Consider the following 15,403-nt stretch of genomic DNA (forward strand, 5'->3'; position numbering starts at 1 on the left):
CCCCCCCCCCCCCAACCTTCCTTTTCGACCCACAGCTGTTTCGGCGGGACGGCGCTGGGGAAGCAGGATTTGTTTCCGTGGGCCGGGAGGCGCTGGGTGGGGGGGGAGGAGGGCACAATTTTATATTAATAAGGAAATATTTTATAAATTTTAATAAAATAAACATTGAAGAAAATCAGTTGTACAACTATCAAAACATGAATTATTTTCCTAATATGAAAGTGAAAATCAGCTAATTAATATATGACGCAATGTATGTAATATATAATTTTGTTATTATTTATATAGTCATAGAAAGTAAATAATACATGGAAGAAATGAAAGGGTTCTTTTTAAGTGGCTTTTTTTAAGTCATCCCTGCTGGGGCCCCGTTGAAACTGTTCGAATTGGGCCCCGCACTTCCTAAAGCCGGCCCTGCATACAAACTTTGACAATTCCCACTTTGTCACAAGTAGCCATTTGTCCTAATGACTGTGTCAGTCTTTCTCAATGGCCTGTCCCTCTGATCTCCCTGTTTAGAAAGGCTGCAAGCTGGTCCCTGGTATCAAAAAGGTTGAAAAACACTGATTTATGTAATCAATCTGGCCCATCCCCCCTTACTTCCAGCTATCTAGAAAACCTCCCACAGTCTGTTGTCCCTTGTTTCTTTGTGTGCATGCCCTCTGTACACTGATACAAATGTGGGTAAATAGCATGGAAGGTGTGAGGGGAGACAGCTGCTGCACGAACACAGACTGAATCCTGAAGAAGAGGTCTGTGTATGCTTGAAAGCTTGTCTCTCTCGCTATCGGAAGTTGGTCCTCACCTACCTTGTCCCTTCTATGTAAGTTTTAAGTGATTAAGATGACTTGTGGCTCTCTGAGTCGTAGTGTGGACTAGGAGGGAACATTTTCAAAAATTGCCTGTGACTTAGGCCCTCACTATGTTCAGTGGGTGTTGGGCTCTTAAGCACCTGCCAGCCTCTGCACTTTACAGGGCCAAGTGCAGTGTAGTGCAAATTGCAGCCTTAACTCCAGACATGTTTGTTTTAGTTTGATTTTTCTTACTCCAGCAGAGATGGCCTTTGAGCATGAAGGTAAATGCAAAAGGATTTATTTCAGAATGTTGTTCTTCTGCTGACCCTTAGCATGTCACTACTATACAACTAGGTAATTTGGTAGCTTCAAGGGTTTTTATAGTAATGTGTTTATTTCCAGCTCACTGTTCTGCATAAGTGTACTCGTTGATATATACTGGCCACTCTGCACTACTGACTGCACTTTCCTCATTTTTAATTTAATATTCCACTCACCAGAAGTCCAAAGTGAATTTGGTTCTGTGTACACAATGAGTGTCAACTTAGCAATTTTACATTTTTGTCTAGGCTATTAACAGTTGATGGCTTAACCCCATTAGAGGAAATCTCCAGTACCTAGTATGTTTCCACACTTGTTAATTGTGTTCATGATGTTCTTAGATCTTGTTTTACAGAATGTTTTCTTGTCTTTTTATTCCTTCTCTTCCAGTTGATGCTTTGGATCCAGAGAGGTTAATACAATGTCCATATGATAAATCTCATCAAATCAGGGCCTGTCGGTTTCCCTATCATCTTATAAAGTGCAGGAAGGTAGGACGGGATGTTAAGGGGAAATCCTATTTTTGTAAATGCTAATGCATGGTGAGCTCAGTATGCTGTGTTGCCTTTTGCTAGAAGGATGCATTCACTTGCTATTAGGCTGGAAGAAGCCGTCTTTATATCTCTGTCATCCGTTAACCACTTAGTAAAAGCACCCAGTTCATATTTAGTAATGCGCTTCAGATCAGTGCGTTTACCCCGAAGAAAGGTGATACAGGTTCTTCAGAATACCTAGGTCAGTGACGGGATCCTATTCTCTTCCAACTGTTCACTCATGGGACAGGGTATTTACTTCCCCCTTCAGGCCATGGAGCAAATGTGGCCAGCGTTGTATGGATGCCTTCTGGCTGGCCAAAGCAGAAATGAGCTGATGTTGCAGCTAATTCTTGACTTTGCAATTAGAGCAGTGCAGCTGCTAAGACATCTATTTTTTTTTTTTTATATTGCTACTAAGTCTATTCAGTGTACATCTGTCTGAAACTTTCTCTCTTCTCAGTCTTCTATCCTGGGCTAGAATGCTATATATTTAACAGGAGAAGCTGCCCCTTTCTTTTGTCCTCTCAGTCAGTATCATGTTTTAACCTCTCCAGTGCTAGTGTATATTAGTTGTACTGGTATAATTGCATCCACATGTTAAGATGATGTACCGGTATAACTGTATTGGTTAGGAATCACACCCCTAGCCAACATAGCTATAGTAATATAAAAGCCATGCAGAGCAGGCCTGAGCAGTGTGTGTTCTTCCTCGCTGTCTTCTTGATCTTTTCTAAGGGTAAAGTTTCTTCTTTCAGTGGGGGATAGTAGTGCTCTTCTATGTCCACACTAGTTCACCTATACTGGCAAAGTGCTCCCAATATAGATGTGACCTCAGCTGGAACATTGAGTAACTTCCCTCCTGTTTCAGGCGGGTTAAATTAACTGCAAAGACTTAAGCTCTAGCGCAGGCAGGAACTTGTTCTCTAGTCTGTCGCTCACTTAATTTAAAAATAAAGTGGCTGAATTATTTAGGGTTTCAAGGCACTTACTCCCCATGTAGGCTTTTTAGGGCAATTTCATCCGTGCATCGATCCATGCCAGTGATGACACTGCAACAGTTTCACTGTGTTTGTTCTGGGGTTGATCTTCAATCAGATAAATTCAGGGTGTTGTTTAAATTAAAAATGAACAAACATAGCCTGTATCATAAAGGATGCATATGCTTTGCTGTTTCTACACTGCATTTGTGCTCCGGACCTGAGCTGAGTTTTGGCTTTCCTTGTTTACATTTTTTCAACCTATTTCAGGATGCAGATTGCACAAACCCTTCACTAGTGACTAGAAAACACAAGGGTTAGGATGAATTCAGTGAGATAGCACGTACTTTTTCTGTTTTTCTAGAACCACCCTGATATTGCAAAGCAGCTAGCCACATGCCCCTTTAATGCCCGCCATCAGGTTCCCAGAGCTGAGATCGGCCATCATATCTCAAGCTGTGATGACAAAAGCTGCATTGAGCAAGACATTGGTGAGAAAATATTAGATTCCTTTGGCTCTGTAAAGTCACTTCTGGAACTCTTGGGCTAACAGCGTTCTAACTTAATTTTTGCTGTTAAAGATTGTTTTAATACTCTATTATTCCATAAGCAGCCCTTTATCTGTAGTGCTATGTGATACAGAAGAAGCAGGAGCCCTTGGAGACTTGAGATTCATTCATTCTGTGTCCATGCAAATTCTCCTAAGCATCTGACAGGTTTCAGAGTAGCAGCCGTGTTAGTCTGTATCCGCAAAAAGACCAGGAGTACTTGTGGCACCTTAGAGACTAACCAATTTAGTCTCTAAGGTGCCACAAGTACTCCTGTTCTTTTTGCGGCTACAGACTAACACGGCTGCTACTCTGAAACCTGTCATTATGCAAGGCACTGCATTTAGCCGTATGGAGTGGAAATCCATCAACCTCATGATTTTAAATTGGTTAGTCTCTAAGGTGCCACAAGTACTCCTGTTCTTTTTTCTAAGCATCTGAGAGGCAACTGGCTTGCATTACATGTGTTATCTGCCAGAGATTTTAGCATTAAAATGGGAACTGTACATTGTGCCATAAACTGTGTGTGTTGAAATGAGATCTAGTTGGTAATCTGGACCGCTTAGAGCGGAAAGATAGTGGCCATTGTGGATTGCCACGGGCACGCAGGGGCGAAAGAAAATGCAGGCCTGTTATTTACCAGGCTGCACGTGGCAATAGACTATATTGGTAAGGGTTGCAAGGAGAGTATGGGTCACGATGCAAACTGCAGATACACACACACACACACAAACAACTAAAATTAATCAATTTAAAGTTTTATTGGGGATAATTACAAGGGGTAAGAGAGCAGCGTTTGATTAGCTAATAGAGTTAATGAAACTTAAAACACACAATGACTAAAATATCTACTAACAATATTTATAAACAAAGATGCAGCATTTAGTAATAACTGATCCTTACAAATACAAACCAACGCATAACGACCAGCAAACGTAGAAACTCTGTTTGAAACACGTGAGCTAAGAGAGGCTTCGAGGTGATCAGGCTCGGTTATGGGTGTACACAGGATTCGTTTTTCTTTCTCCTCTCCCTGCCTGCACATGGCAGGCAGCCCATAAAGTACCAACTATGACATCATAGAAGTGTCATAGGGGACGGGGCCCAAAACCTGTTTGTGTTCGTTTCTGATTGGCACAAGCAAAGTTTACACCAAGTAGGGGAGCAGGTGCCTCAAAGTCTGGCTTTGCCCCCAAAAGGTGAGGAAATGCATATTGTTTTAGAATGCGTGCAACACTGAATGACAAAAGAAGAGGCCAGGGCAAGTTTTACAGGATGCAGACAGGAACTCATCTCAACAGCCATGAGAGAGGTGGGTCTGCAATGCAGATCTGACCTGATAGTGACCAAAAATCTTTATAGCCTGTCTAGTGGCATATGTGAAATAAACAACAAGGAGTCTGGTGGCACCTTAAAGACTAACAGACTATCTGACTAGTCTTTAAGGTGCCACCAGACTCCTTGTTGTTTTTGTATCTGTTAGTTTTTAAGGTGCCACCAGACTCCTTGTTGTTTTTGTAGATATAGACTAACACGGCTACCCCCTGATATGTGAAATAAATTGGTCTCAGTCCAGTTCTTAATGGACAAGTGTCTAGATCATAACAGTCCTCACTTCTGTTACATCCTACTTGACTATCTTAGCAGAAAAGCCATGACTGGGCCAGGGAGGCTGAATAACTTTCCCAATTGAAGGTGGGTTCCTCCAGTTCAGAGTGGGGCAAGTTGGGGAGGGGATTATGGGGAAGCTTTCCTACCACTGCCCATGCTGTCGGCTCTGATGAGGAGTTCACTGTCCAGGTCTGTCATCCCAGCACCTAAATCACTTGGTTATGTGGGTCGTGTTCCAATTTCTCTCCCCACTGATGTCTATGTGGCTATCACCACACTGGAAAACATACCTGTTCTCTGGCAAAAGTAGAGTTGTACTGAAGCTAGCAATGATGTGCATGTTAATGTAGATGGGGCTTAGAGCATGATAGTAGTGAAAAAACCCTGAGCAGATTTTTGTGACATGACAATAGAAACACACCCGAACCCTCTCCCAATGCGTATGTTGGACTTAAAACAGGGATTGGCAAATGGGGGGCTGCAACCACCCTGCCAGATGGTTTGCTTTGGCCTGCCAAACATTCTGTGTTGTAGCAAACCTTTCAGAGTTAGGCAATATATAGCCTCTTAAGGTATGGGCCACCAAAGGGTTCTCGTGGATTTTCTGTCCCTTTGCTACCTTCAAGGTGCCCATCTTTGGCCTAAAGAGTTTTGCTAGGGGAGTACTGATCAGCTTCCAGTGTGTGATGCTCCTCTCCAAAGCCTAGAGCTATTCTGCAGCTAGGTCAAAACATGATTGTCCCTAAAATAGGATTGTATTTTATCCAAAAAGATTTTCTCACTAAGAATCTTCTTTGCTTTAAGTGAGTCAGTCGAATAACTGCTACAGAGAGAAGATGACAGGTTTCAGAGTAACAGCCGTGTTAGTCTGTATCCGCAAAAAGAAGAACAGGAGTACTTGTGGCACCTTAGAGACTAACAAATTTATTTTTATGCATCCGAAGAAGTGGGCTGTAGTCCACGAAAGCTTATGCTCTAATAAATTTGTTAGTCTCTAAGGTGCCACAAGTACTCCTGTTCTTCTTTTTAGAGAGAAGATGAACACTGTCAGTATGTGGCAGCCGTCCCCATGTGACGAAGACTGGGATAAAGGTGAGGAAGTAGATTGACATAGGGTGGCTGTCAGCCCCATGCTATTCCCTTCTTCTTGCCCCCAAAGAAGTGATATGGACTAAGAGAGAGGTCCCATAGATCCTTCTGCACAGATCATGTGTTGGGACACCCAATTATACTGTCCCTGAACAAATTAAGTTCTCCTGCTTCACAGTCTGTACCACATGCCTGCTATTCTCTACAAAACATCTGTTGTTTTCCATGTAGTCTGTTGCCCCATCTGTGATTTGATGAAAGTGGAAATTGATGATAACCTTTACACTTTATATTTTTCAATTAAATGTCTGCTTTGCTGTCACTTACGCCAAGCCTTAGCTCAATTCTCATTCCGTTTTGTAAACCTAGCAGCGTCTCTGCCATATTTCTCATTTTATGTTGCTATGACGCTTGCAGAAGTTACTCAGTACTGAGCCACAGTGATGTCTGTTTCCTTTGGCAGATCTACAGGAGCAATCAAATTCTACGTTTGTTTGGGGCACGTTCAATAGTGTCATAAACAACAGGTAACAAAAGGTGTATTTCTTGTGACAGTGCTTTCCATAGAAGATGTGCTTTCAAACTACTTTTAATTCATGCTGCTGTGTTGATGGGCAGATGCAATTTACTTTATGAATCCTATTTTTGGGTGATAGTGGGGGAGTTCCCACCGGCATTAATCATCATTCCTATGCCTCTGGGTCAGTGTTTCCTGTCTCCTTTTAGTTGCAGATCCATATGAGAGTATAAGAACATACTATTGCTATCAGATAATGGTTACTCCTCTAGTTCTACTGTAGTACTATTAGTGCTGATGGTTCTGGATTCAATCCCCACTGGTTATATATTTGTTGGGGGGTTAAACACTAAACTGTTATGCTGGGCTTGATAGGAATGCAGACTGATGTCAGCCCTTAGGCAATTTAGGCTTAAACTTCTGACTGCTAATCTAATCTCTCATGACCTGCTGCAAGTAACTTTTAACAGCCAGGAGATTTTGCAGGCAATTAGAGCCCTGAGTCAGAAATAATTATTTTATTTGTGAAGTGTAATCACAATGCAAGTTTGGAAAATGAAGCATAATGTGTTTGGTCATTATCTCTGTCTCACCCCTGAACAACCAAATCATTGTACTATGCCTTACCTGTCTAATCAGAGCCTTCTACAGCCCGTAACAGTGACATAGAATCATAGGACTGAAAGGGACCTCAAGAGGTCATCCAGTCCAGTCCCCTGCACCCACGGCAGGACTAAGTATTATCTAGACAAGTGCTTTTCAAACCGTGGGTTGTGACCCAGAACTGGGTCACAGAACAGAAGGCACTGGGTTGCAGTGGCTCTGGTCAGCACTGCCGACCGGGCTGTTAAATGTCCCGTCGGCGGTGCTGCCCAGCTAAAGCAGGCTAGTCCCTACCTGTTCCGACACCGTGCTTTGCCCTCAAAGTGGCCAGCAGCAAGTCTGTCTCCTGGGTTCAGGGGGAAGCATGGGGCTCCATGCGCTGACCCTGCCCCAAGCACCGGCTCTGCCCTGGGAGCTGGTGTGGGGCAGTGGCTGTGGGCGAGAGCCACGCGGAGTCGCTTGCACACCTCTGCCTAGGAGCCGGACCTGCTCCTGGCTGCTTCCGGGGCGCAGCGTGGTCCACAGTGCCAGGACAGGCAGGAAGCCTGCCTCTGCACCCCTGCTGCGCCGCTGACCGGGAGCCGCCCGAGGTAACCCCGTGCCCCTGCCCCAGCCCTGAGCCCCCGCAAACCCAGAGCTCCCTCTTGCACCCCAAACCCCTTATCCCTGGCTCCAACCCAGAGCCTTGACCCCCCTCCTGCACCCCGACCCCTGTGCCAGCCCAGAGTCCCCTCCCACACTCTGAACCCCTCATTTCTGGCCCCACCCCACAGCCCTCACCCCCGTACCCCAACTCTCTGCCCCAGTCCTGAGCCCCTCCCACACCCCAGACCCCTCATCCCCAGTTCTGTTGGATCAGCTGGGTCACCAGAAAAAAAGTTTGAAAATCCCTCATCTAGACCATCCCTCACAGCTGTCTGTCTAACCTGCTCTTAAAAATCTCCAATGATGGAGATTCCACAACCTTCCTAGGCAATTTATTCCAGTGCTTAACCACCCTGACATGAAGTTTTTCCTAATGTCCAACCTAAACCATGCTGAAATTTAAGCCCATTGTTTTTTGTCCTATTATCAGAGGTTAAAGAGAACAATTTTTCTCCCTTTTCCTCATAACAACCTTTTATCTACTTGAAAACTGTTATCATGTCCCTTCTCAGTCTTCTCTTCTCCAGACTAAACAAGCCCATTTTTTCCAGTCTTCCCTCATAGGTCATGTTTTCTAGACCTTTAATAATTTTTGTTGCTCTTCCCTGGACTTCCTTCAGTTTGTCCACATCTTTCCTGAAATGTGGCACCCAGAATTGGACACAATACTCCTGCTCTACTCCATGCTGATTAAATGTCAACTGAAGAATTATTTCTCTAATCTTGCTTACAACACTCCTGCTAATGCATCTCAAAATGATGTTGACTCATATTTAGCTTGTGATCCACTATGACCCCAAGATCTCTTTCTTCAGTACTCCATCCTGGGCAGTCATTTCCTATTTTCTATGTGTGCAACTGATAATGGAGTACTCTGAATTTGTCCTTATTGAATTTCATCCAGTGATGGGTTCCATTGAGCCCTATAACTCACCAGCCTGGGCTCCCTCTTAGCACTGTGCTGCTGTGACCGGCTATAGACCACTCCTGATCCTACACTCCCACCAGCATTCACACAGGCAGGGACACACCCAGCTGCAGTTGCATGCAGGCTTTGGACAGCCACTGCATGAACCAACAACAGAGAGGCTACAGCTAAAATAACCCCCAGCCTGGGACCCCAGAGCTGTACCGTCCTGCCCCGACCAGTATGAATTTATTACCCAGTTCGCCACTCCCTCAATGTGGAGAGGACAATGCATACTTGTGTTAACCAGGCTGAGATTTTTCCCAAGACACTTTGGTCTCAGGCACACCGGTTTAGATAAAGCAAAAAACACGTTTATTAACTACAAAAGATAGAAAACAGACCAAAGCGGATTACCTAGAAAATAAACAGAACCACAAACTAAGCCTAAAATTCTAGAAAGATTGGATATGAATTAGCAGCTTCTCACCCTGGCTGATGATATAAGCACGCTTGCAGATTCTTAAGGGAAAAGCTGCATTTGTTTTGCAGCTTGGGATCTCGTACCCCATTCCAAGACTTTTTCTTTCAGAGCTTCTGTCTGTTGTTGAGTTGTGTGGGAGTGAAGAACAACTGGTGATGTCACTCCCTGCCTTGTATAGCTTTTTAATATGGCGGGAACTCTGTTTCAAACTTGGTTTCCAGACCAGTTTGTGGAAAAATTCAGATACCCAAAATGGAGTCCAGAGACATGTGACCTGGTCACATGCCGTTGCAGAGTCCTAACAGCCATAACTTACAGGCTGGCCTTCCACAGGAAGGCTAAGCTATTGCACAGCCCATTGTCTTCATTGATGAGCCATTATCACTCTTTGGCTTCTTCATTATTGTATCTGAAAGGCTGGCTGTGGGTGTTTTCTAGAGTAAGCCCATTTGAAATATAGATACCTAGTCAATATTCATAACTTCAGATTCAAAAATGATACATGCATACAAATAGGATAATCATATTCAGCAAATCATAATTTTCCCAATGACTCCTTACATGACCCATCTTGTACAAAATGCTTCATAATTATGCCATGATCATATCCTAATAATATTACTATGATGAATATGGAGTGTAGTGTCGCACGTCCTATTTACTTCAGACCATTTCTCCAGTTTGTCCAAATAATTTTGAATTTTAATCCTATCCTCCAAAGCACTTACAACCCCTCGCAGCTTGGTATCGTCTGCAAACTTTATAAATGTGCTCTCTATGCTATTATCTAAATCACTAATGAAGATATTGAACAGAATCGGACCCAGAACTGATCCCTGTGGGACCCCACTCAATATCCCCTTCCAGCTTGACTGTGAACCACCTACTCTCTGTGAACGATTTTCCAACCAGTTATTCACGCACCTTATAGGAGCTCCATCTAGGTTGTATTTCCCTAGTTTGTTTACGAGGAGGTCATGCGAGTCAGAATCAAAAGCCTTATTAAACTTAAGATGCACCACATCTACCACTCCCCTTCCCCATCCACAAGGCTTGTTACCCTGTCAAAGGCCTGGTCTACACTACGAGTTTAGGTCGACTTTAGTAGTGTTAAATCGAATTAAGCCTGGACACGTTCACACAACGAAGCCCTTTCTTTCGACTTAAATGGCCCTTTAAACCGGTTTCTTTACACCACCTCCGACGAGGGGATTAGCGATAAAATCGGCTTTTGCGGGTCGGAATTGGGGTAGTGTGGACGGAATCCGACGTTATTGGCCTCCGGGAGGTATCCCACAGTGCTTCATTGTGACCGCTCTGGACAGCACTCTCAACTCAGATGCGCTGACCAGGTAGACAGGAAAAGCCCCGCGAACGTTTGAATTTCATTTCCTGTTTGCCCCGCGTGGAGAGCACAGGTGACCACGCAGAGCTCATCAGCACAGGTAACCGTGATGGAGTCCCAGGATCGCAAAAGAGCTCCAGCATGGACAGAACGGGAGGTAGGGGATCTGCTCGCCATATGGGGAGATGAATCAGTGCTAGCTGAACTCCGTAGCAGTAAAAGAAATGGCAAAGTATTAGAAAAGGTCTCCAGGCCATGAAGGACAGAGGCCATAACAGGGACACACAGCAGTGCCGCATGAAAATTAAGGAGCTACGGCAAGCCTATCACAAAGCCAGAGAAGCAAACGGAAGGTCCGGGGCAGAGCCGCAAACTTGCCGCTTCTACGCGGAGCTGCATGACATTCTAGGGGGTGCAGCCACCACTACCCCAACCGTGTGCTATGACTCCCTCACTGGAGAAACACACAGGGAAGAGGGTTCGGGGAACGAGGAAGATGAGGATGGAGGTAATGTAGGTAGCTCACAGCAGCAAGGAAGTGGAGAAACCGGTTTCCCCAACAGCCAGGAAATGTTTGTCACCCTGGACCTGGAACCAGTAACCCCCGAACTCACCCAAGACCCTGAGGGCACACAGGGGACCTCTGGTGAGTGTACCTTTGTAAATATTACACATGGTTTAAAAGCAAGCGTGTTTAATGATTAATGATTAGTTTGCCTTGGCAATCGCAGCCAGTACAGCTACTGGAAAAGTCTGTTAACGTGTATGGGGATGGAGCGGAAATCCTCCAGGGACATCTCCAGAAAGCTCTCCTTCATGTACTCCCAAAGCCTTTGCAAAAGGTTTCTGTGGAGGGCTGCCTTATCCCATCCGCCATGGTAGGACACTTTACCACGCCAGGCCAGTAGCACGTAGTCTGGAATCATTGCATAACAAAGCATTGTAGCGTATGGTCCCACTGGTTGCTGGCATGCAGACAACATCCATTCCTTATCGCTCTTTGTTATCCTCAGGAGAGTGATATCATTCACGGTCACCTGGTTGAAATGGGGTGATTTTATTAAGGGGACATTCAGAGGTGCCCGTTCCTGCTCTTCTGAACATACATGTTCCCCGCTGTTAGCCATGTGGTGCGGGGAGGGGTGAAGTGATCATCCCAGAGAATTGGGTGTGTGGGGGGAGAGGGGGTTTAGTTGGGTTTGTACTGCATGTTAACCCGGAAACCGCAGTCCCTCCTTTTACATTGAAAACCCATTTTAAATGGCCAACCCAATTCATCCTTGATATGGGAAATGAGGGCGCTGCTGTTTGAAACCATTCCTACATGTTAAGAAGGTTAAAAAAGCCAAAAGACTGTGGCTTACCATGGCTGCCTGCAAGCCGAAATCTGTTGCCTGGCACTGCGTGAGTGATCTCTCACACCAAACCGGCAGGCCCTCACTATAAGAGGAAAAATGCGACCTTGTAACGAAAAAGTGTACCCATTGTTCTCTAAAATGTGTCTTTTTTAACCACCTCTCCCTTCTCCTCCACCAGCTGCAAATGTTTCTCCTTCACAGAGGCTAGTGAACATTAGAAAGAGAAAACTGAGGACGCGAGACGATATGTTCACGGAGCTCCAGATGTCCTCCCACGCTGATAGAGCACAGCAGAATGCGTGGAGGCAGTCAATGTCAGACATGAGAAAAGCACAATATGAACGAGAGGAGAGGTGGCGGGCTGAATCGCGGGATGAACAGAGCAAGTTGCGGGCTGAAGATGATAGGTGGTGTCAGCTTGCAGACAGAAGGCAAGAGTCGATGCTCCGTCTGCTGGAGCATCAAACTGATATGCTCCAACGTATGGTTGAGCTGCAGGAAAGGCAGCAGGAGCAGAGACCACCGCTACAGCCCCTGTGTAACCAACAGCCCTCCTCCCCAAGTTCCATAGCCTCCTCACCCAGACGCCCAAGAACATGGTGGGGGAGCCTCCGGCCACCCAGTCACTCCACCCCACATGATTGCCCAAGCATCAGAAGGCTGGCCTTCAATAAGAGTTAAAGTTTTAAAATGCAGTGTGTCCTTTTCCTTCCCTCCTCCCCCACCCATCCCGGGCTACCTTGGCAATTATCCCCCTAGTTGTGTGAGGAATTAATAAAGAATGCATGAATGTGAAATAACAATGACTTTATTGCCTCTGCAAGCAGTGCTCGAAGTGGGGAGGGGAGGGTGGGGTGGTTGGTTTACAGGGAAGTAGAGTGAACCGGGGTGGGGGGGCACGGAGGGTTCATCAAGGAGAAACAAACAGAAGTTTCACACCGTAGCCTGGCCAGTCACAAAACTCGTTTTCAAAGCTTCTCTGATGCGTACCGCGCCCTGCTGTGCTCCTCTAACCGCCCTGGTGTCTGGCTGCGCGTAATCAGCGGCCAGGTGATTTGCCTCAACCTCCCACCCGCCATAAATGTCTCCCCCTTACTCTCACAGATATTGTGGAGCGCACAGCAAGCAGCAATAACAATGGGGATATTCTTTTCGCTGAGGTCTGAGCGAGTCAGTAAGCTGCGCCAGCGTGCTTTTAAACATCCAAATGCACATTCCACCACCATTCGGCACTTGCTCAGCCTGTCCAGGCTGCCTGTGTACGGCTTCATGAGCCATGGCATTAAGGGGTAGGCTGGGTCCCCAAAGATCACGATAGGCATTTCAACATCCCCAACGGTTACTTTCTGGTCCGGGAAGAAAGTCCCTTCCTCCAGCTTTCGAAACAGAGCAGAGTGCCTGAAGGCGCGAGCATCATGTACCTTTCCCGGCCATCCCACGTTGATGTTGGTGAAACGTCCCTTGTGATCCACCAGGGCTTGCAGCAGCATTGAAAAGTACCCCTTGCGGTTTATGTACTCGGTGGCTTGGTGCTCCGGTGCCAAGATAGGGATATGGGTGCCATCTATGGCCCCACCACAGTTTGGGAATCCCATTTCAGCAAAACCATCCACTATGGCCTGCACGTTGCCCAGAGTCACTACCCTTGATATCACCAGGTCTTTCATTGCCCTGGCAACTTGGATCACAGCAGCCCCCACAGTAGATTTGCCCACTCCAAATTGATTCCCGACTGACCAGTAGCTGTCTGGCGTTGCAAGCTTCCACAGGGCTATCGCCACTCGCTTCTCAACTGTGAGGGCTGCTCTCATCCTGGTATTCTGGTGCTTCAGGGCAGGGGAAAGCAAGTCACAAAGTTCAAATGAAAGTGCCCTTACGCATGCGAAAGTTTCGCAGCCACTGGGAATCGTCCCACACCTGCAGCACGATGCGGTCCCACCAGTCTGTGCTTGTTTCCCGTGCCCAGAATCGGTGTTCCACGGCATGAACCTGCCCCAGTAACACCATGATTTCCACATTGCTGGGGCCTGTGCCTTGTGAGAGGTCTAAGTGCATGTCAATTTCCTCATCACTCTCGTCGCCGCGCTGCAATCGCCTCCTCGGCTGGTCCAGGTTTCGCTTTGGCATGTCCTGGCTCTGCATATACTCCAGGACAATGCGCGTGGTGTTCATAGTGCTCATAATTGCCGCGGTGATCTGAGCGGGCTCCATGATCCCAGTGCTAGCTATGGTGCCTGGTCTGAAAAAAGGCGCGAAACTAGTATCTGATGGACCAGGGGAAGGAGGGAGGGAGGGAGGGCCGAGTGACGACATGGCGTACAGGTACAGGGAATTAAAATCAAGAAAGGTGGCTGTGAATCAGGAAGAAACACAAACAACTGTCACACAGAATGGTCACCCCAAAGATTAAACTGAAAACCCTGGGTTTAGCAGGCCGTTGATTTCACGGAGGGAGGGGAAGCAAATGAATACAGAACAAATCTATTTTTTACATCTTAAGCTGGCAGCCGACGGTGCAGCATGACTGATAGCCACTGCAGTATGACAACGATGGATATCAATCGTAATATGCCATCTTCTACCAAAAGGCAAGGGGCTGCTGCTGTGTAGCAATGCAGCCCCACGTCTGCCAGCACCCAGATCACCCTCTGCCTCTTCTGGGTGCTTAGCAGACAATACTGGGCGATTGGCAGAAAATAGCATACTAGGACTGATAGCCATCATCATCGAGACAGTTGCATGTCTGCCCAGGTGCCCATGATTGACAGCCACTGCAGTATGATGACAATGGTTACCAGTCGTAATATACCATCTTCTAACAAAAGGCAAGGGGCTGGTGCAATGCAGCCCTACGGCTGCCAGCCCCATGGTTACCAGTTATGCTGCACCATCTACCACCAAAAGGCAGTTAGCTGCTGCTGCTGCTGTGTAGCAATGCAGTACCACGTCTGCCGGCACCCAGATGATATATGGTGACGGTGAGCTGATCTGAGCGGGCTCCATGCTTGCCATGGTATGTTGTCTGCACAGGTAACCCAGGTAAAAAGGCGCGAATCTATTGTCTGCCGGTGCTCTGACGGAGGGGGAGGGGGCCTGACGACATGTACCCAGAACACCCCACGACACTGTTTTGCATCATTCAGGCATTGGGATCTCAACCCAGAATTCCAATGGGTGGCGGAAACTGTGGGAAATGTGGGATAGCTACCCATAGTGCAATGCTCCGGAAGTCGACGCTAGCCTCGGTACTGTGGACGCGGTCCGCCGACTAGAGCACTTAGAGCATTTTATGTGGGGGGACACACAATTAGCTGTATACAACCGATTTCTATAAAACCGGCTTCTATAAATTTGACTTAATTTCGTAGTGTAGACAGACAAGAAAGCTATTAGGTTGGTTTGACACGATTTGTTCTTGGCAAATCCATGCTGACTGTTACCTATCGCCTTATTATTTTCTAGGATTCTGCAATTTGATTGCTTAATTATTTTCTCCATTATCTTCCCGGGAACTGATATTAATCTGTAATCCCCCAGGTTGTCCTTATTCCCTTTTTTTATAGATTGGCACTATATTTGCCCCTTTTCCAGTCCTCTGGAATCTCTCCTGTCTTCCATGATTTTTCAAAGATAATCGCTTATGGCTCAGATATCTCCTCAGTCAGCAC

General features: G+C 46.2%; 1 protein-coding gene across 1 annotated transcript in view; it reads left to right on the forward strand.

The window, feature by feature from the left end:
- The window catches only part of LOC117870293 (gametocyte-specific factor 1-like), a gene marked incomplete at its 3' end in the record, with an annotated part of 23,340 nt that extends 8,009 nt beyond the window's left edge, over window positions 1-15,331 (forward strand). The window contains exons 4-9 of the mRNA XM_034757390.1: window positions 1,506-1,606; window positions 2,993-3,119; window positions 5,592-5,623; window positions 5,825-5,879; window positions 6,340-6,403; window positions 15,299-15,331. Coding sequence (XP_034613281.1) covers window positions 1,506-1,606; window positions 2,993-3,119; window positions 5,592-5,623; window positions 5,825-5,879; window positions 6,340-6,403; window positions 15,299-15,331 — 412 coding nt within the window. The remainder of the gene's footprint in view (window positions 1-1,505; window positions 1,607-2,992; window positions 3,120-5,591; window positions 5,624-5,824; window positions 5,880-6,339; window positions 6,404-15,298) is intronic.
- Between the last annotated feature and the right edge of the window lie 72 nt (window positions 15,332-15,403).

Source organism: Trachemys scripta, unplaced genomic scaffold, assembly GCF_013100865.1.
Source record: "Trachemys scripta elegans isolate TJP31775 unplaced genomic scaffold, CAS_Tse_1.0 scaffold_135, whole genome shotgun sequence".
NCBI classification, from domain to species: domain Eukaryota; kingdom Metazoa; phylum Chordata; order Testudines; family Emydidae; genus Trachemys; species Trachemys scripta.